At 40.8% G+C, this 22,874-nt stretch overlaps 2 protein-coding genes across 8 annotated transcripts in view; one reads left to right on the top strand and one right to left on the bottom strand.

Annotated features, from left to right (window-relative positions):
• The window catches only part of Stlk (Ste20-like kinase), a 119,171-nt gene extending 100,325 nt beyond the window's left edge, over nucleotides 1-18,846 (top strand). For 4 of the 7 annotated variants that reach the window (XM_070998334.1, XM_070998327.1, XM_070998326.1 and 1 more), the window contains 3 exons: nucleotides 17,418-17,539; nucleotides 18,161-18,317; nucleotides 18,376-18,846. In XM_070998334.1, the coding sequence (XP_070854435.1) occupies nucleotides 17,418-17,539; nucleotides 18,161-18,317; nucleotides 18,376-18,401 (305 nt within the window). In that variant the 3' untranslated portion in view covers nucleotides 18,402-18,846. Of the gene's footprint in view, nucleotides 1-16,863; nucleotides 17,347-17,417; nucleotides 17,540-18,160; nucleotides 18,318-18,375 lie in introns of those variants that run through there. The other 3 variants (XM_070998336.1, XR_011605184.1, XM_070998335.1) reach the window with 3 other exon arrangements.
• Nucleotides 18,847-19,259: 413 nt separating this feature from the next.
• On the bottom strand, nucleotides 19,260-21,917 carry LOC139354385 (uncharacterized). The gene is made up of 4 exons (XM_070998612.1): nucleotides 21,725-21,917; nucleotides 21,132-21,673; nucleotides 20,475-20,931; nucleotides 19,260-19,279 (listed from the first exon to the last, which is right to left on the bottom strand). Exons 1-4 carry the CDS (start codon nucleotides 21,915-21,917, stop codon nucleotides 19,260-19,262), a joined length of 1,212 nt encoding a protein of 403 aa, XP_070854713.1.
• Nucleotides 21,918-22,874: the final 957 nt, after the last annotated feature.

The raw sequence follows: 22,874 nt of genomic DNA, 5'->3' as shown, positions 1-22,874 counted from the left end.
AGCGTTCATCCGGACAGACGGACAGACGGACAGACGGACAGACGGACATGGCTAGATCGACTCGGCTAGTGATCCTGATCAAGAATATATATACTTTATGGGGTCGGAAACGCTTCCTTCTGCCTGTTACATACTTTCCGACGAATCTAGTATACCCTTTTACTCTACGAGTAACGGGTATAATGAGTTATCAATATACATAAAGGTAACTACAGTTCATGGGTATTCAATTATTAGGTATTACCATATTATAAATATATTTGAAACAAGACAATTATTTTATGAAATCGAAGGATTAGAATCTGATCTGCTAATTGGATTTAATTTATTAAGAAAAATTGGAGCTATAATAAATATAGAAAAGGGAGTCTTGGAATATAAAGGGAAAACAGAAAAGTTAAAATATTATGATAATGAGGAAAAAAATGAAATAAGTTTAATTAAAGAAAATAATATTCTTCCGTTAAAAGAATTTATTATAGAAAAATATTTTGATGAAAAAAATAGCGAAAACACAGATTCATTATTTGGGGAAAATAGAGAAAAAAGCTTGGGAATTCAAAATCCTGAGAGTGCCGACGAAGTAAATACCGTCAATAAAAATACAAATATCTTGGGAATTCAAAATCCTAAGAGTGCCGACGAAGTAAATACCGTCAATAAAAATACAAATATCTTGGGAATTCAAAATCCTGAGAGTGCCGACGAAGTAAATACCGTCAATAAAAATACAAATATCTTGGGAATTCAAAATCCTGAGAGTGCCGACGAAGTACTTACCGTCAAAAATCAAATAAATAAAAATCGTTTGAAATATAAAAATTTCAAGCCCGCCGTCGTTGAGTTATCCGACAAACAACAGATAAACAATATAGGTACTGATCAATTAGACGGACTAAAGGAAAAAATAGTTCTCTATATTGAAAAAGAGCATTCAAAGATAAATATGCAAATTCCTTTTAGAACAGACATAAAGGGGGAAATAAATCTTATTCACGACAGGCCAATATACGGGAAACAATATCCGTGCGCTTTTTCTGTCACCGACTTCGTGAACAGCGAAATCAGTAGAATGTTAGCAGAGGAAATTATAAGGCCTAGTCGAAGCCCTTATAATTCACCAGTTCTGGTAGTACCAAAGAAAGGAGAAAATCAAGACGGAAGCCGTAAATTAAGACTCGTCATTGACTATAAAAAATTAAATGAAAATACCATACCTGACAGGTACCCAATGCAAGACCCATCAGTAATTCTATCTAATTTGGGAAAAGCAAGATATTTTTCAACAATAGATTTAGAATCAGGTTTTCATCAGATATTAATGAAAGAATCTGATGTAGAAAAAACATCCTTTTCAATAAATAATGGAAAATATGCCATTCGGACTAACAAATGCACCAAGAATTTTTCAGAGAGCAATGGACGACATCCTAAGAGAACAAATAGGGAAAACATGTCATGTCTACATGGACGACATTATAATATTCTCAAACTCGATTGAACAACATTAAAAAGACTTAAACAAAATTATAAATATATTATCAAAGGATACATCGTATCTTATAACGTCATCAAGACAGACCCAGAAAAAATTGACACCATAATTAAATATCTGCTTCCAAAAAATATTCGGGAACTAAGAAGTTTCTTAGGCCTTACGGGCTATTATAGAAAATTTGTTTTAAATTAGGCCTCTATAGCCAAACCTCTAACAAAATATCTTGGAGGTCATAATGGCAAAATTTCAAAAAGAATGTCAACAAAAATGTTAATTCAGCTGGATGACCCAGCTATTAAAGCTTTTAACGAGCTGAAAGAAAATCTCATTGCTCAAGTAGAATTAGTTCAACCGGATTATAATAAAAAATGTACCCTGACCACCGACGCTTCGGACGTCGCAATTGGTGCAGTATTATCTCAAGAAGGTAAACCAATTACTTTTATTTCAAAAACCTTGACTAAAACGGAACAAGTTTATGCAACTAATAAGAAAGAACTTTTAGCCATAGTATGGGCTCTTAAAAATCTAAGAAACTACTTATACGGAGTGATTAAAAATGGAAATCCAAACCGATCATCAACCATTATCTTTCGCAATCTCTGATAAAAATCCTAATATTGAAATGAAACGCTGGTACTCCTTCATAGAAAGTTTCACTCCTAAAGTCATTTATAAGTCAGGTACAACTAATGTAGTTGCAGACGCCTTATCAAGAATTCAGATCAACAACTTAACTGACAGTAACGAATCGGTCTCAGATCAAAACACTCAGCATTCAGCAGAGAGTAGTTTTGAGAATGTTATACAAGAAACCCGTAACCCTTAAACCAGTTTAAGCCACAATTGCTATTAGCAACGGGGAGGTATACAATACATGAGTCGATTAATTTATTCGAAAATACCAGACATATAATAGAATTTGACACTCCCGAAAATTTGATATCAATCTTAAGAGAATATATTCCTCCTAATTTAACGGTAGGTATTCGTTGTACTTTAGAGGACTTTTATAGAATTCAAAAACCACTTAAAGATAATTTTGTGAATAAATTTTTGTATACAAAAATATTTGTCCAAGATGTAAAAACTCCTGAGGACAGAGCACTTATAATCGAAGAAACACATTGCAGAGCACACAGGGGACTTGACGAAAATTATAAACAAATCAGTAGATTGTATTATTGGCCAAACTTACTTACAAAATTAAAAGAATATATAAAAAATTGTAAAATTTGCAATGAAAACAAACACAACAGACACCCAACTAAAATTCCAATTGGAGAAGCCCCAATCCCGAGTAAAGAAGCCGAAAATTTACACATCGACATATATTACGCGCAAAGTCTAACTTTCATAACTTGTATTGACGCTTACTCAAAATTTTTAGTAGTAAAAGAAATCCAAAATTAATTAAATATCGAAAACAAAGTAATGGAACTTCTTCAACAATTTCCACAAGCCAAAGTAATAATGACCGATAATGAACCAAGCTTTATCTCGGCCCAATTTAAGTCTTTTGCACAAAGGTGCGGTTTAACTTTACATTACGCAGACCTGAGGCACAGTACCTCAAACGGACAAGTTGAAAGGGCACATTCTACACTAACAGAATTAGCTCGATGCATTAAAGAAGAATTTAATCTAACCGACTATTCCGAAATAGTAATAGGAGCCGCTCAAGAATATAATCAGAGCATTCATTCTACAACGAACCAAAAACCTTTTGACGTACTATATAATAAAATAGAGCACGATAACATTCCTCAAATTTTAAAAAATACACAAGAGAAAATGTTAGAAACACATAATGAAAACAGAAAAGAAAAAGTATATCATGTAGGACAGGTAACTTATGAAAAGAAACACAAGGAAAGAAATAAACTTAAAACTAGATATAAAAAACAAGTAGTTAAAGAAAATTTACCTAACAAAATAATAATCAACAATAGAAATATAATTATTCACAAAGATAATATAAAATTCTAAAAATTTATATGTTACTTTTTTTTTCCTTTTCCAGAAAATGTTTTATCAGGTGCTCATACTACACCTTATTTTATTAACAAAATCAGAAATAATAGACTATACAAGTCACGAGTATCTTTTATTCAAGGACAATAAAGACGTATTGACGTACGATTCATACGCAGAATTATTCCACGTAACTAACTTAAGTTTTTATAAAGAAATAATAAAATTGGTATCAGATAATATAAAAAGGGATACTAATAAAAGGTCACAATGGGAAATTAAATATGACATAGAAGTAATCGAATTAATTTTATCCCAATTAATATCAACTAGGTCAAAAAGGGGGATAAATGAGATAGGCACTGTGTGGAAATGGTTAGCTGGAACTCCGGATCATGATGATTTTATTAAAATACAGAATAAAATCGATGAATTAATTGAAAATAATAATAAGCAATTTATTATCAATTCCAAACTGTTTTAAGAAATAGAATCTCTTTCTGATGATTTTAAAAATGTTTTTATTGATCAAGATTTACCACTGCGAAAACATCGCTTACGATTATTAACATTTGATCTGCAAAATTTAATTGACACAATCACACTAGCAAAAATTGACGTTTTTAATACCAAAATATTAAACAATGATGACATCATGGAAATATTAGAACATGAACAAAAACCAGTAGTTATCGCTGACTTAATGGACATCTCTGTTTTTAAAATCGCACTGCATAAAGAACTAGAAATAATTTATATAAAGTACCCAATAATAAAAAACAGATGCAAAACATATCACGATAGATCGATTTCCCAAATCGATGGGAAACTAGTATTAAGCAATCAAGTCGCAAAATGCGCAAATATGTTTTATGAAATGTCTAACTTTAAGAACGAACTTTTTAATAATTATTGCACTTTAAATAATGAAAAAACTTGTTTTACCCGCTTATTAAATGGCGAGAAATCCACTTGTAAAAAAATAAGAGAGAAAAACAAAAAAATAGACATCATACAAGATGGTGCCATTCTTATAAATGGTAACAATATTGTGAACAACTCTCATTTAAACGGTTCATTTTTGATAACATTTAATGGTACAACCGAAATTAATAATATTTCTTATACCAATTTGGAAAACAAAATACTTTACTACTTAACTACGAACCACTTCAAAAATTATGAAATATCCGATTACATATTATCAAATAACTCGGAACTTTCTTTAGATAATATAAACATTTTAAATCCTTTCATTAAAATTAATAATACCAAAAAATCACTTACCTTTATATTATTAATTTTAATCATTATATATTTAATTTTTTTACTTATTATAAAATACAAAAATGTCATATTATTTGTAACCAAAAAACAACGGCCAGAACCAGAAAAATCTATTAACCAAGAAAATTTTTTAACAGAATTAAGAGATCAATCAAATGAATTTCATATTGAATCGGGACGATCTATTTTAGAAGGGGGAGAGTTATCCAACCCGTGAAACGGTTCCACTTATGGAATTTATAAACAAATTTTTGAATTCAATCTCAGCTATGTTACCCTTGCCTTCAGCGACATTGCCTTTGCCTTTGTTTAAGATTCTGCCTTTGCCTTTGCCATTCACTTCGAGGGCCGCGCTTGACCGTCCTGCTAAGATAAATAAACCAATCGTAAAGTAAACACAAGCTTCCGTTCGAAGCCCAAACTTTTCCGTTCAAAGCCCACAGTATTGCGTTCTAAGTTCAGAACATATTGCGTTCCGATTTTCAATCAAATTGCATCGGTCAGCATAATTTCATTTCACAACGAGATGCGACAGTTTCAGCATAAGCTTTTATTTTAAACAAAAATTAAAGTTCTGGAAGCTTAAGAAAAGGAAAGCTTCTGGCCGAGGTTCATTGGATAATTTTTTAGAATTAAGATTCAGTCCTATTTTATCCGAGACCGCGATCGGTTCACAATTTTTAAAAAGTGTCTTGTATTAATTGAGTTTAAGAATAAAGGTTTATCACCCGAGTTTTTAAAAATAAAAAAATAAATTTTTTTAAATCATCAACTAACGACAAATTTAATTTGCATGCATCGCCCCGCCGCCGCTTCGTGGTCCTCCCGCAGCCGGATCTGCCATCGCGCCTCCTCCTCCGTCGACCGCTCCTTAGGGGTATTGTTGGGGTGTCCTTTGGGTGTCCTTAGTGTATCGCTGGGCTATCCCAAGGGTATCCTTCGGGTGTCCTTTGGGCACACTTAGAGGTATTGTTGGGGTGTCCTTCGGGTATTTTTAGAGTATCGTTGGGCTATCCCTAGGGTGTCCTTTGGGCACACTTAGGGTATTGTTGGGGTATCCTTGTTGAAGTGATGTGCTTTTGTTACTGTTGTTGTCGACCTTGTCCGTGTCCTTCCCGTCTGGCCTTACCACGGATGACTCTGGCAAATGCCCGACGCTGAATCCTGTTGCCTTGCGGGTGGACCCTATACGTTACCGGTATCCTTGTGCCGTTTTGTAAGTGTCCCTTCCGCCTGGCGTTATAGCGGATGACTCTGGCAACTGCCCGACGCTGAATCCTGTTGCCTTGCGGGTGGATCCCTATATGTTACCCGTATCCTTGTGATGTTTTGTAAGTGTCCCTTCCGCCTGGCGTAATCGCGGATGACTCTGGCAACTGCCCGACGCTGAATCCTGTTGCCTTGCGGGTGGATCCCTATATGTTACCCGTATCCTTGTGCTGTTTTGTAAGTGTCGCTTCCGCCGGCGTAATCGCTGATGACTCTGGCAACTGCCCGACGCTGAATCCTGTTGCCTTGCGGGTGGATCCCTATATGTTACCCGTATCCTTGTGCTGTTTTGTAAGTGTCCCTTCCGCCTGGCGTAATTGCGGATGACTCTGGCAACTGCCCGACGCTGAATCCTGCTGCCTTGCGGTTGGATCCCTACACGTTGCCCGTATCCTTGTGACCTATATTTATGGTTGATCTTTCTGCGTGGCGTTTGGATGACTCTCGCTTCGGCCTGACGCATAATCCTTTGGCCTCGCAGTCTGAATTAACGAGAAATCCTTTTCCATGTCCTTGTGCTATCCTGATTGTCCTTTCCGCGTGGCACATGGATGACTCTCGCTTTGGCCTGACGCCTAATTCTGTCGCCTCTTACCTGTCGTTAGACAATCTGACGTTTCTGTTGTCTGTTCGTTTTGTTGTTGCTTGAGCTCGCCAACGTGAACTGTCCTTTCTTTCTTCGACTGTGTGTGGCGAATTTTACAGATCACTGGAGAGACGAAATCTACAACCTGGTAGGGGCCATCGTACCTCGGGGCTAGTTTTGCAGCGAATCCTTCAGCCGCTTTGGACAGGTGATGTTCATTGGCCCACACTATGTCGCCCACCGCTAGTGACCATTGCCTCCTCAGATTGTAGTGTCTGGCTTGGTCCTGGGACGCCTTTTCCATATTTCGCCGCACGATCTCAAATACCTCTCTTAGTTTGTTGGCATTTTCCTCAGGGGTCTCCGTAGCTCGTCCAGTTCCTAGGGTTTCCTTATCATATAGGCTGCTGGGTAGACGTCGTTCCCTTCCCTGGGTAAGAAACGCAGGTTTATGGCCGGTGGATTCCGATGTGCTCGTGTTCACTGCTAGCATAATCTCCGGCCACTTCTCGTCCCAGTCTCTCTGGTCCTGCCCTGCGAACTGCGCAATCATGGTCTTGTTCTGTTTTCTCGTTCGGTCGGATTCTCTTGTGGTGTATATGGCGCGGTGAATTGTTGACTGATACCCATCTCAGCCAGGAAATTTTTAAATATGGGGCTTGCAAACTGTACTCCATTGTCCGTTATGACCACCTTCGGGACCCCGTACCTTGCGCTCCCTAAACGTCTTCTTGAGCGACTCTGCTGTCGCACTGCGTAGGGGCACCAGTTCCGTCCATTTCGAAAACCTGTCTATCATGACCAGCAGCATTTGGTTCCCGTGCTTAGACCTTGGTAGGGGTCCAACGAAGTCTGCACATACCGTTGCCCATGGTTCCTCCGGCACTTGGGTCAACATCTTCCCGGCCGCCTGCATCTGATTGGGCTTAAGCCGCATGCAAATCTCGCATTTTCGTACGTGGGCTCGGGCGTCTCTATGCATGCCTGGCCAGTAGTATCGGACTGCCAACCGTGCAATTGTCCTCCGGCCTCCTACGCAGACGGTGCGTCGTGGTTTTCCCTCAACACTGTTTCTCGTAACGACTTTGGGACGCACATCTTCCATGACGCGACGTCTTCACTGCCTGCTCGGTGTGGTACTGGTGTCCACTCCCACTTGCTGCCTTTGCGCAGCAGGTCATTCAGAGGTTTGACGATTCTGGAAAAATCTGGTACAAGCCGGCGGTACCACGACGCTACTATTAGGTATTGCCGGAGATCTTTGACGGTCGATGGCGGTTCCAGTTCAGCGATGGCGGCAAATTTTTCTGGATCTGTTCCTATTCCCTCGCTAGTCACTCGTTGTCCCAGGTACAGCAGTTCCTTCTCAAAGACATGGCATTTTTCTGGATTCAGCGTTTGCTTCCTTTAGACGCCGGAACACTTTTTTAAGGTTTCTCTTGTGTTCTTCCAGCGTGCGACCGATCACTATTATGTCATCCTGGTAAGCGAATGCGTGAGGTGACATCTCGGGGCCAATTACTCGCTGAAACGTTGCCGACGCCGAGTGAAGTCCGAACGGCATTACCCTCCACTGAAACAGACCTTTGCCTGGTACCGTGAACGCCGTATATTGCCTGCTACTTTCTTTCAGTGGGATTTGCCAGTATTCATCCTTCAGGTCCAAACTGCTGATGTACCGCGCTTCCCTTAGTTGGTCCAGGATGTAGTTTATGCGGGGCATTGGGTAGGCATCCTTAACTGACTTCGCGTTGATCTGCCTGAAGTCGAAACACAGTCTCCACTTGCCTGTCTTCTTTTTCACCATCACGATGGTGGAGCTGTATGGGCTCTTTGAATGCTCTATGAACCCCATTTGGAGAATCTCGTCCACCTTTGCGTTGATTTCCCCTTGGATTTGGGTAGTATCTCTGCTTGATTGGCTTGTGATCCTTCATTTTGATTTGGTGTTCTGCTATATTCGATGTTACCGTCATTGTGCTGAAGTCTGCCAGCTCTACTTCAAGAAACGCTGTAGTATCGTCCAAATCGTTTACTTGTTGAACGACTGCTACTGATAGCTTTTCCTCGAGCCGTCCATTGTGTCGGTTCCTGGCTGTTATTATTGTCTCGTGTCCAGCACACCTTATCTCGGTTCCGACTTGTCTCAGGAAGTTCCATCCCAACACTAATGGATCCACTACTCCGGGTAAAATCAACAGGCTCATGGTCACTTGTTTGTTGCCGAATTTGATCTCCACCTCGATCTCGCACCTTCCATCTGCCAACCTAACTTGCCGTCCTTGTAATCCTTCCTAGAGCAGCAATATTGTCCGCCAATTCTTCGCTAACGAAGCTTGCCGTTGCTCCGGTGTCGATTGTGGCTTTGTAGCTGTTCCCACCAATCATCACAGCTGCGGACAACTGCTGCTTCTCCTCGATTAGCTTGCCCGTTAGTTTGGAGAGGTGGCATTGTGCGATCCCCGCTCGCCTCTCTTCGGCTGAGATCGCTGGCCATTTCCCGATCGTTGGCAGCAATCGACGCTCCTGACACCCACCTTGCCGCATATCCAGCAAAATAACAGCCGCTGGTTTCGACATCCTCTAGCCCAGTGTCCGTTCCCACCGCATTTTCGACAGGCCTCCTGCGGGTCTGTGATATGGGTGGCATCTTGTGGCCTCTGTGTGTTGCTTGGCGGCCTCCACACGGTATTGTTTGGCTGTCTCTGTTGTTGTGGGGGTGGTGTCCAATGGCCTCCACGTGGTGCGTCTGTTGCCTGCTGTCGTCTGGCTTGGTGTGGTGGTGCCCATTGGTCATTTCCTCGTGTCTTCTGCATGTCACCTGCGTTGGTGACGCCGACTTGGTCTTTGAGAACTTGTTCTCCTGTGCGAAAACATTCCGTTCCTTTTCAAGTTCTTCGTACTCATCGGCTAGGATCATTAACGTGTCCAGGTCCGACACTTTGACTGCTCTTAAGAAAATCCGCAGGCTTGGTGTGCAGTTCTCTTTAATGACCCTTAACGTTTCTTTCGTAGAGTAGTTAAGTGGCCTCACCATCGTCTGCATGTCGATCATGTACTCCTTGAACGACTCGCTGAAGCCTTGCTTCTGTTCCCGGACCTGGACCCCGAGCCTGGTGAAGAAATCTCTTGGCAGAAAATAGGTGTGGAAGCTTTCTATGAACTCTGCCCAGGTTCTCCATTGCCTGTTGTTGGCGATGATCCATTTCAACGCCCTTCCTTTAAGCAACTCCGGCATCGCTCGAGGGATCATATCAAGGTCCAAGCCGTACGTGTTGGCGGACCATTCTACCTGCTCCAGGAACTCAAATGGTTTTTCCGCCCCGTCGAACCTGAACGACCATTCGCGGACCTGTCTAGCGACCTTTGCATAGTCCGACTGGCTTGGTCTCGGGGTCAGCGCTGTTGTTTTCTTATCCTGGCTCGACTCTCTCCTGTGGGCCTCTTTTTGCATGTTGTCAAAGCTCAGTCTTGCCACCAGGTTTTCCCCTTCAGCGTTTGTTAATGTAATGCTTGGGCCGCCTCTGTCGTGGTGTGTTGCTTTCAGCTCGGCCCAGATGTCGACAAGCTGTGGGTCGTTCTCTGTTTCTGAATAGTATTCCGATAGTGCCTCCCTCATGTCTTCTAGCCTGCCCTCCAGGGCGACATTAAGCCTCTGTGCGACGTGGGCGAAGTCCTCCTTCTTGAGGCGGTAAATCCACTTCTTGTGCTGTTCTCACTTTGGGACAATCACGTTGGGCGCCAGATGTAACGAACTGATTTTGTGTGTCTGCTCGCGAAGAGATTCGTGCGGCTAGCTCAGAAGACTGTGTGTTCGTCCCACCAAATTTATATGACGTGATTGCCCGTAGATCAGTGAGTCAAAGTCAAAGTGGTTCAAATGGCAACAGTGGGATTTATTCTCGTGGTATTAGTACAGCGGGTGTGTGGCTGGGCTGGCTTCGGTATCTCCTGGCTCTGGTTCCGCCGGCTGCTGGCGCTCCTCTTTCTGGCTCCTCGACGCGTTGACTCGGCTTCCACTGGATCCTGGGTTTCGGGACGCTCGTAGTGGCCGCCTCTGCTTGCTTGCCGACGCGCTGCCTCGGGGTCGCTTGTTGCGCCTTAGACCCGCAGAGAGTTCGGCCTTGTGGGCTTAGGGAAGCGTCACCGTTCTCAGACTAGGGTGAACAAGCCTTGCTCTCCAGGCCGATGCCTTTCGAGGGAATACCTGTCCATTGCTCTGTCCCGGACGGTCCCGCTAGGTTCTTTCTCAGATCGCGCTGACAGTCAAGGCTGCCGCCAGGAAGCTGTCTAGCAGTTCACTTTGCTTTACGCCTAACGCAGACGAACGTTCCCCCCGGCTTCACCCTAATGCGCTCCCCAATGAGCTCCGCGCGGCGGTGGTAACGTGGCTGCCGGAAATGTCTGCTGGCGTCGCTGTCGATGTCCTCTGCGCTGTCGTCTGACCAGTGTCTCGTCGTTCTGGTTCTCGGGGAGTTGGGCGGTTGCTGTTCGGGAACTTCGCCGGTAATCGCAGGGCTCTCCAGGCGGCCGCCTCTTGAAACCGCAAATCAATCTACCGCTCGTCCTTCACGCCAGGTCCTGCTGCAGGTACGCTGGGTCGCAGACAACTTTCCTCCCCAAGCTGACGGTTTTTCGTCGTAGGACTCTTTTGTTTGTCTCTGACAGACCCGCCGGGCGACTCACCAGGGTGTGGTTCGTGACAAAGTTGGAAAACAAACGCCTTGACTTAACCACGTGATGCCTTCCAGAACTCAGCCACTTGTGTCTCAATTCGGAGATTCCTGATGTCCCAATCCCGAACGTCTCGACGTGGCGATTTTGCTCCTTGTGTGCTTCCCACGGCGCTGCTTCCGACGACTCGCTTGGTTTTAGCTCCCTCGTAGATTACTTGCTTGACTGACTGTTTACTTGGCACTTTAACTGATCTTGAAGGTTTGACTCCTCGTGATCGACTGAACCGTTATTTCCCTTTTGCGCACGGTTGATCCACGTGACTCCTGGTTGATCCACGTGACTCCTGGTTGATCCACTTGTCCTTCACATACCGCTTCCAATCGATGCTCCGCCCACTGCTGCCATCCCGCTGATTCCCGTGATGCTTGTGGCACGCCTGTGTGCCGCTCCACTGCCGAGATGTGGCACTTCCTCTCCCGGTCCAAAGTTCACGGGAGAGTCCAAAGTACGGTGGAGTTCCGTTATCCTGTTTTTGCACACGGCACTCTTGCCTTGCCCGCGAAGTCTCCATTATCTCGATCTCCATGCTTGGTCTCCAAACTTACTCGCTCTCCGTCCTTGGTATCCAAACTCTCTCGATCTCCATCCTTGGTCTCCAAACTCTGTCGCTCTGCATCCTTGGTCTCCAAACTCTCTCGTTCTCCATCCAAGTCTCCAAACTCTCCTCGCCGCGCCGTTACTACGCGAATTCGCCGCGTATCTGGTAAGCGGCCGGCCATCTGCTGCTGCTTCTATTTGTGGGGAGTTATTTAACTCCTCACAAATGTTTGCTTAGATGAAAATAATTTTGGAATGCTAAACTGAATATATTTATTGAAAGTTACAGATTCACCTATTGTTCCAATTTTAGTAGAATTCTTTTTAATTGGGTAGTGAAAGAAGTTTTCGTTAATTAAATTTATGCTTGATCGTGTATCGATAAGACAGAGGCATGGTTTATTATCAATTTTAATTTTTATGGCTGTGGTGTTTCGTCCGAGGCTGTTGTCTGAAAATTTTCAAATGTGTCCATTGGCTCAGACTTACTCGTACGTTGTTGATCTGAATCTGAAACTCGGGGACGTTTTTGGGGAATATTAGTACTCTGAGTACTTTGGTTACCCTGTCCTTGATTGTTTTAAAAAGTCTTAGGATAATAATTATTTTCTGAATTATTATTATTAGAATTATTGTTGTTATTAGAGTCGAACCTATTCTGTCTCTGCTGGTTTTTGTTATATTTGTTTTGATAATTGTTATTTTGGAATCTACCCCCTTGGTTATTATCTGAATGATAGTTGGGTTTTGCATTTGAGTATGATTTTGATGTTTTAAAATCTTGAACTTCATCATCTTCCTGAGAGTTTTGGAATATATACGAACGATTATTTATGGGTTTATCTTCAAAGATTCCTACAGCTTGGGCAGATTGTTTTAATTTAAGAGGAGACGAAATATCAAATTTACTCAACATAATAAAAGTTTTGATTGGTAATTTTTTACGAATCACTTCAGCTAATGTAAAACTCAATGTCCTCGAAACTAGGACTGTGTTTGATAGATTATTGTCTAGGCTCAGTTTACAACAAATTCTACTTGTCTATTCTTCTAATTCTTCAACAAATTTATGTAAATTATTTTTATATTTAGTCTCACGTAGTTCTGCTATCATTCGATGTGAACTCGCTGATAAGTAGGGTCCTTAATTCCTTTAAGTCCTGTGGTATATTTCTCAACAAGAGTGATTTGGCTTGTCCAACTAGGAGGTTCCTGATGGCTTCTTGGATAATTTGGTTTTCTGATGTTGTAGGGTAATGGTAGACTAATTCATCGACTTCTTTTATGAAAAGAGCCAAATAGAGTGGGTCTCCATTGAATTTATTTATCTGATTCAAATGATTCATGGACAAATCTGAGAGGGTTTGCGATGCTTTTGCTGCTGCGGCTACGGCTGCTGCTGCTGCTGATGTTGATGGCAATTCCATTTTTAATGGTTTTTAGGCGAAATTAATTAGATTTATTATTGCTGGGTTAGACACTAGAAATCCTCATCCGTGATTTAACTAATGTTAGTAAGTTCGATTTGCGGATACAAATAATGTTTTTATTTTCGCGAAGTGATTTTTTAAGTCCTTTTTAGGTAGTCACTCGCGAGGATATTACTTGTATCCTACCGACTGCGCCAATTATGTTTTTTGTTTCAGGATATATTAAAAAAGCGATTTTTGTTTTAATATATAGCGGAGTTTTTATTGGTTAAGTTCTTTCAAGTTTGATTCCCAATCTTAAACTGATTTTACAAAATACATTATTCTTATAACTATGGCTCTTAACGGTGACAGCGACGCGAGCAGCGAAAGTGGACTTTGATTAAGAAATTTGATTGGTCAAATCTGTGGCCCGATGAAACGGATTCTAGGCTGCATCTTTTGTTTAATTAATTTGGATTGGCCAAACCTTTTATGCTGACGAATGGGTTCTCAGGCTGGACCATTTGTTTAAATGTTCGAATATTGTTTATGTCTGCCGACGTCGATGAAGGCGTGATAAGTGTTTATATTACTGGTGCCGTCGATCGAAGGCGTGGGAAAGATTTGTGTCTGAGGGGTTAAATGTTTATGTCGGATTGATTTGAATAACTGGACCTATGTTATTGACAATTGGAATAATGGGTATCTCGGGATATACAGGTTGTATGTTGGGTTTGGTATCCCGGGTATATGCGTATACGTCACTTATATAACATGACAGCTCGTTGAGAAGTGTGCGGAGAGTTAAAATTGCATTGTACTGGTTTGCAGCCCAATTATTACGGCTGTTCAACAGCACAAGACAGAATAAAGGTAGCGCATATACATATAGGTATATTTATTTTTATACGTATATTTACACAGTAAAAGAATAAAGAAAAATATTAATACAGTCCTCATTATTATTTGTCAGACATTACGCATTCCTTAGCATGAACGTAATTTAAGAGAACATTTGATTTTAGTTGTAAATTTATAAACTTGTACACCCAGAAAAATTGAGAACGGAAAAAACAGAGATCGGTTCTTCTCGGTTTTAGTATTGTGTCTTCCCACATTTTTCTTCTCGGTTTCATGACGGAAGCGATGTCGATTTTAGTATTCCGAACTAAAATCAATCTCGGTTCTGTGGTTGTTGACAAGGGACTTGAGGGGAAGGCGTAGAAAAAATGAAAGTGATAGGAGAGGAAAGGAGAGAGACCAAACTGTTATCGAAGGAATCAAAGTAAGCGGCGCCTATATGGCTGCAAATCCACTTCTTTGTATATGTTGAAACTGTGCGGTTTAACAGTGTAATGAGTGACAACGAAGACGAGCAAAAATTGGAGGACCTGCTTCAAGAATTTAAACTAATAAAAGCCCTTCCGTATTTACTGCGTAAGTAAAATGATTTTATTACAATTTGTGTTAGTGTGTTAGTTTGTCTTTGATTTTTATTCGAACTCGGTTTTCTTAATAAAACGAAATCAGTAATCTGTTGTAATGTCTGTTTTGCATACATACATATATACCAGTGGTCGGCAGCGGCCTATCTAGTGAGCATAGGGAAGTGTTCTGCCCATCCTCTGCTCGCACACGTATAACCTACATGTTCGTGTCACTTCGGCATGGGTCTTCGGGTCATTTTTTTCTCAACTTCGACGCGCTTTTTTGTTGCTGCGGCAGAGGATCTCAGTGCAAAGCAGAGAAACGTCTCGCTTCAGCACGCCGCGCGCAAACTGCGTGTTTGTTACACTCACACTAATGCAAGGCAAACTTGTGATGGTATGTGTGTGCCGACCACTGATATATACACAAACATAAACGTAACGTAACGTAAACTAATAATTATTAGCTTATAAGCTTATGTGTGAAATAATTAAGTAAATGGGATGCTTTTAACAAACACAGATTTCTATGAACATATGTATGTATGTTAACATAACTTATGCGCGCAGCGCACCCACATCAATGCTCTCATCCCTGCACTCTCCTCCAAACTGAACATCATAAAATGCCTAGCTAGCCCTAGATTTAATTGTAACACACATACCCTTCTAAATGTCACAAAAGCAATTCTAATATCAAAAATTGACTACGGACTTCAGTTATATGGACACACCTCAAAAAGTTCTCTAAACAAAATAAAAACATCATTTAACTCCGCTATCCGGCTATCTCTGGGAGCATTCTATACAACACCTATTCACAATCTTTTATACGAAACAGATACATCAACAATAGAACAAAAGCGCGACTATCTTACAGCAAAAATCTTTAAGTCCTTACTACATTCAAAAGACACCCCGATTCATAAATTAATTACACCAAAAAAAAAACATGAAAAAATGGACCTCAACAATTCAGCGATCAATTAAAATATGTCAAAAATACAACATACCCTACAAACCAAAAATAATCAACAAATTAAATCCCGCCTGGCAACTACCTAGCAACACTATCAATACATCATTACACATTTACAACAAGAACAAAACAACACCAGAAACATACCAAACACTCTTTAACGAAGCAAAATCACTTTTCCAAAATCACATCTTCATATACACCGACGGATCCCAACAAAACTCCATAACAACATTCGCAATCACCACAGAAACAGAAACCTTAGCATTCGGAAGTTTACCTCCCTACTCTTCAATTCAATCAGCGGAAATCTTAGGCATCCTTGAAGCCCTAAAAATAATCCAAAAAATGCACGGTAAATTCGTAATATGCTCCGACTCTCTAGGAGCCATCGAAGCCATAAAAAACACACAAAACAATAACATGTAGCCAGCCCTAATCCGTTCAATCCTAACAAAACACTACCCAAAATTCAAAATCTTATGGACCCCAGGACACTGCAACATTAAAGGAAACGAATGGCCGACAAAGCAGCAAAGTTAGCTCTAAATATGCCACTAATATACACACAAAACTTAAGCACAAAAGACATTAACAAATTCTTAAAACAACAACTCAACGAAACCAAAAAGAATATACTTGTTAAATGCAATAATTGGTACCAAAACATCAACACAAACAACACACACACATCTTTCTACTCAAACGTAACACAACAACAAATAACTCGCCTTGATCAAATTAAATTTACTAGACTGCGTCTAGGACATACAAACCTGACACATAAATATTATTTAGATCGCACCACCCCACAAAACTGCCCAATTTGCCTAACACACTCCCCAATTAATATGGATCACATCCTTAATTCATGCCCCGCCATAGCCCAAACAAAACTTAATATCCTCAATAACATTAACGCCATACAGTACCTTAGAAACCCATCAATAGAAAACATCAAAACAATAATAACATATTTAAAAGAAATAAAGTTATTTCATAGCATATAAAAACTCCTCACATCCCTCAAATTAAAAATATATGTAAACCTAAATGTTAAAAAAAAAAAATTGTTAAATTAAGTAAATAAATAAATTGTTACATTAAGTAAATAAATTCGTAGTCGAAGGCCTCGTAGCTAGCACTACATTTCCCTATGTTAGTATTAGTTTTGTAAACTTTACTATCATCTTAAATAAATAAATATTCGACTTAGTTACAAGTTTGCATGCACGCACAGAGACACACGACATAACCTAAAATGTACACAGACATATGCGAATGCAAAATATATGTATGTATGTCGGCGATTGGTATATCTCAGTGTATAAGGAATGCTATTTTCTTGTGTCCTCTCTTGTGTCATCTTATGTCCTTCATTTTTGCAATATCATTGTTTCTCTCTGCTCGCCTTTCAAGGTACCGTTAGAACTGTTGCCTGTGCGGCGCTTCTAAAAGTGTAGCACAGCTGCGTTGCAGGCTTCGTAGATTTTGTCATGTTCTTTTTGAGAGGAACCGTTAAAGCGAGGCGTCAGCGTTGTGGCGCTGTCGCAGTGTGTGGTTCGCAGGAACAGGATAGGCAGTTACAAGAAACGCACTCCGCTCTAATGGAACCCGAACGTAATTCGACATGTACATATGTAATAAATTGTGGTTGTTATTTGCAGCTGTCTTCTAGTATAGTATTAATAAAAATCATTTCTTGTTTTAGGTGCCGGGGTTTTTTATGAGTGCCTTCAATTCATAAATGACGACGAAATTAAAGAGGCCATTCCACCGATTGGGCTCCGCGTGCTCTTCAGGGTCATGTTGACGGTGTGGAAGAAAGCAAAAGTAAGAAATATACGGTGTGCCACTAAATTCATGATACAGTAGACGATTTTTACTTTAGTTAACAATAACTCCTTTATTAAAATATAAACAAAAAAAGTAAGGATGCCATGTTGTTTATTTCGAATATCTTAACAACATTACAAATTAATATAACGACTTTCTCCCTTGGTTGACCTTGGAAAAAAAAACAAAGTAACCCCAGTGGAAAATTATATCTAAGTATAAGAACAGACGTCGCAAAGTTTTATCTAGCAAAGATGATGAAAATATTCCACAAGATTTTGAAGACGACGACAAGGGACTATTACTGTCATTAAAATTGCATTTAGAGAGAGACTCATCGGATAGGAGCGAAGTCTGTAGACTCTGGGAAAAAACATGTAAAATTCGCCAAAAAGATGTAAAGTCGCTAAGCAATTTAGAATTCATGCAAGACTGGCCAAAATTAAATCATTCTAAAGTTTCTTCTTTGGTAATATTACATACATACGTTTATTTGATTGTCTGTGTAGTTAGGTTCCTTAGTGGTGATTGTCCCCTTTCATTCGTTTGTATTGTTGCTTTACTGTTTCTCTTTTTAAAATTATAAGAGTGATTTATCTTTTGTATATATTTCCATAGATCGAGATTGACTTTGATTTCCTTTACCAAGGAAAGACAAATCTCCTGTTCGATAGGTGGAACAGCTTGAAGGACAAAATTCTAATATATTTCAAATGGCACATCCACAACGAAGACTGCAAGCGACAACTACTTGATGTAGAACGCGCCATCGTTGGTAAGTTTTCTGCTTAAGCAAAAAATGTTGTCAGAACTACATAATTATCATTGCCCAGGATTACTTGCCCCTTATTTTGCTTAATGCCGTCTTGCCGCCGACATCTCGGATCTTGAATCAAAACGGGAGAAGGAACCAAAAACCGACAATAGCGGATGCTCAACTTTCGATGGTACTACGGCTTTCAAGCTTGAATGACTATAAACGTCGTATCAACAATATAGTCAGGGAAAAGTATTTAGAGGGATCAACAATACAGCCATTTATAATTATTCACGCATCGTCTGAGCTGGAGCTCTTAGATTTCTTTGTTTACTTTGACAAGTCGCTGGTAAAGTGTGACTCCTTCTTAAAAAGCATAGATTTGTGTTTTAAGTGTTTCATATCATACTCGCTGAGCTACTCGAAAGCCTCAAAGCAGGCTTGGTACGCAGTTCAAAAGATTATTTTCGAAGTAGACATAAGATCATCGAATTTACAAAAGTTAATCGATTTAATGAATAAAAATTAATTTTTTCAACATGTATAACTGCTATTGCTGTCGAAAATTATTTCCAACGCCCAAATTTAATATCCCATTTAAAGATTAAGCATTTGTTAAGAAGAACATCCTTGAGGCTGCCTAATCAGCAGGATGTTTGCACACAAATTTTTACAAATTTCCTGAGTTTTCGGCGGCACTTAATTAGATTACATACGCAACCAATTCCAAATCGAAGAAATTCATGTGAAGAACTGTTATTCTCTAAGTACAATCAAACCGTTGAAGAAGTTGAAGAAAAGGATGAGGAAGAACAGACAAATTTATGTTTTGAAGCCCAAAGCATACAATCAATCATAGACGATTTAAAACAAAAATCTCTTGAATTTACTTTAAGTTTATATGAACTTACTTTTATGCCGAGGAAACACGTATTGCAAATTCAAAACAATATTGTAATTTTACAGCTCTGTGTCTACAGCTATTGAAAAGCAAGTAAATCTGGAAACAGTGGATAGAATTAATCCGACTCTTGGTTTTTGCAAAGATCCATTTGAAGGCTGTAAGACAGAGCACACATTTTTTAAAAAATTATCCGATTCAAATCTATATAGGCAGCCAAAAAAAATTTCCATTGATAATAAAATAACAGAAATAGTATTGAAAGGAAATCCCACCTTGGGTCCGAAGTCAAATGACGTCTTTATAATGCCTTTGGCTTTTACAGTAAAAAGAATTTTCGAGATACCAACTATTTTGAAGCTAACATTAAGCAACATACAAAAAAATTTAAAAAGTAATGACTTAACAAATTTTTCATCTGGAGAAGTCTTTAAATCTATAGCAAAGCAATTTGATCCAGACATTGTTGTGCCATTTGTTTTATACTTAGATGACTTTCAAATTAACAATGCATTAGGAAGCCATACATTCTCCATATGTGGCTGCTACATTAATTTGCCTTTAATGCCAAGATATTTACTTTCTAAAGTTCAATACATATTTCATGCTGCATTTATAGCGACACCAAAGCTTAAAAAGTGTGGAAATGAAAATTCATTTTACCAGTTCGTTGAAGAATTTAAAGTTCTTGAGAGTGGAATAATAATAAGAACTAAAAACGGCTTGCAAAGAGTGCGGCTTATATTGTCATTAATTATTGGCGACAACTTAGCTGTTAACAGCATACTTGGTTATGTCCAATTTAATTTTCAAAGCGATATTGCCGCGTTTGTTCTAGAACGCAACCCGAAATGGAAATAGATTCTTCCCAAAGTGTCGAAAGTTTACGAACTGAACAATCTTATTACGAAGTGTTAACAAATTAGACGCCAGAAGTGTAACTGTTTGAATTGATTTTTATTTGTCTTCACCGAACATTCAATATAATTTAGTACAATCAATCTCGATGCGCTGTGGTTGCGTTGGTAGCAAAAATGTGACTGACTGTAGCTGGGTATATTACTACAAGAATAGGCTGAATTAAGTCGTAAACACGTTACCGTAAGAGATGAATGGAAAAGTACTGACCGAGGCAATGCATTTGGCAAAGCTCTTGCACGTACATACGATTAAGGTGCGCTTCATGCGCGTGTATGTGTAAATAGATAACACAGGCGAGCGAGAGATAAAGTTAACAAGAATAAATGTATAGGGTGTCTGGTTCCCCAACATACCGCCAGGTATGTCCCAGTGTATTACAGCGGTCCAACTTTCTTGGAAGATGAGCTTGAGAAGCACGGTGGTAGGCGCTGCAGTCCCGAGTGGGTCATAGATCTTGGAAAGCTGCGATAATAGTTCTCGTTTTGTGGGGACAATGCTGAGATCGAATTCTGTAGGTTTGACGAACATTACATCACGACCTGGATTCCACTGAATTCCAAGGACCTTGACGGGCGATTCCATGGGTGAACCTTTGGTGAGCTGTGTTGGGGCATAACATCGATCCTCTTCAGGTAATGATTGCAGAAGTAGTTTGAACTTCGCTTTTCCTAAGAGTCCAATCAGCTCCGTCTTTAGAACCAGAAGATCTTCTACCGAATCGCATCCAGTTGGGATATCGTCCACATAAGCATCTTGTGATAATGCTTGTGATGCGGCCGGGTACTCGAGGCGATGATCGTCAGCTAGTTGCTTCAAAACTCGAACGGCCAGAAATGGAGAGGGCGCTACGTGACTGTTAACAGCCGAAAATGAAGCATAGGTTGATTCTCATTTTTTCGCCACACAATACGTTGAAAATTGGTGTGACGCCTTGAAACTTGAATCCCTCTAAATATCTTTTCAATATATGCGCATAGAACATATCGGTGCTGCCGGAAACGTAGGCAAACCTCGAGCAAGTCCCGCTGAATCGGTGGTCCAATATGAAGTCTGTCGTTTAAGGAGATTCCAGAACTGTCTTTTCCAGATCCATCGAAGACCACCCGACATTTGGTCGTCAGGCTATCCTGCTTGATGACAGCGTGATGCGGTAGATAAACGCAAGTGTCAGAGTCGTCCATTACTTGGGCTGATGTCAGTTGTTCCATATGACCGCGTTGCAAGTAGTCATCCAAAAACTCCTCGTATTGTTTTTTGAGTTCCGGATGTCGACGAAACCGTCGCTCCAATGAGACTAGGCGGTTGGTGGCCTGGGCAAGAGTTGATTCGATAGGCGGGGCTCCATCCTTGAAGGGATACTCGACGATATAGACCCCGTCTTCGGAGCGCGTGTGAGTGTTTGCGAAATGACTCTCTGTGGGATCACTGGAGTCCAAGAGAGATTGGTTAGGTTGCATATTGTCCATTTCCATGACCGATCGAACCATCGTGTCGAGATCCGCGTGATGGGTCACGGCCGGAGTGATGTGGTCGTCGCAGGCAGTGTACGAGCCTGCAATAATCCAACCAAAAATTGTATTGAGAGCGATGGGATAGTCCTTACCAAAATATTTTCTTTCTCCGGTATATAGAGACCATAGTTGATCAGATCCAACGATGACATCCATAGATCCAGGAGTGCAGAACGTCGGATCTGCTAAGGGAAGTGCTGAGATTTCCTTCCAGGTTGAAGATGATGTGTCAATAGTTTGCGCTGGAAGCGATGACGTCAGCGAGGACAAAATGAAGGAGTCCATCTCGATGATATGATCCGAATGCCGAGAGCGCAGCCTAAAGTGTGCACGCCCTCGAGTATGACCGGCGTTGTTTGCGGCCAGACCAAGAATTGAAATTCGTGCATGCGTTCGATGCACGCCAATCCGCTAAACAAATGATTCCGATGCCAAAGTAATGATGGATCCCGTGTCTAAGAGCATTCTGCATTTTGTTGTGTTTCCCCAAGCGTCGTCGACGTCTGCGAGAATAGTTGGCAATAGGGTTTGCGAACCTGCATACGGAATATTTTCCAGGGTATGATGAGTGTAATTGTTCCTCACAGGAGGAGTGCTGCTTGATGGTGTATCTTCGTGAGTGCGAAGTTGATTGCTTGTGGTGAAAGGTCTAGCTCGGGGTGTTGAGGACAGATTACCGGAGTTTACGCTAGGCGACTCATTAGGCTCTACATTTCGAAAAGGCTGCGGCGTGTCGTGGAACAATGTATGATGTTTGCGGCGGCAAACCCGGCATGTGTGTTTCGCTGAGGCGGTTAAAACAGAGCTTTCTGGTTTTCAGGAATTCTCGGCGAGCTGCGATGTCCAACGTTAGAAATTGGTCACACCAGTACAGTTGATGAGTCTGCTGGCAATATAAACACTTGTTGTCGTCGCGTCTCTGGTGGGCGTCAGCATGATGAGTAGCAGCCGATCGTCGAGCTTGAGGCGCGCGACCGAGTTGGCAGGCTTCAAAGGTGTCGCAGTGAGATGTGGGAATGGTTAGAAATTGGTCAATGGTCACGCTGGAATTTTCAGATTCTGCGCGCTGGGCCCATGACTGCCGAGTTTCAGGATCTAACTTTGATAATAATATAAAAATTATCCAGGGATCTCGTTCATCGCACTGAAGTGCTCTTAACCCACGAATAACTTCATCTGCGCCGTCCACCAATTTACGCACAGTGCTGATGCTACTGGTTGTGGCACTAGGTAGCGTTAAAA

Source organism: Drosophila suzukii (assembly GCF_043229965.1).
Source record: "Drosophila suzukii chromosome 2 unlocalized genomic scaffold, CBGP_Dsuzu_IsoJpt1.0 scf_2c, whole genome shotgun sequence".
Lineage (NCBI taxonomy): Eukaryota > Metazoa > Arthropoda > Insecta > Diptera > Drosophilidae > Drosophila > Drosophila suzukii.
The sequence above is the reverse complement of the archived record's forward strand: the minus strand, read 5'-3'. Positions and strand labels throughout refer to the sequence as shown.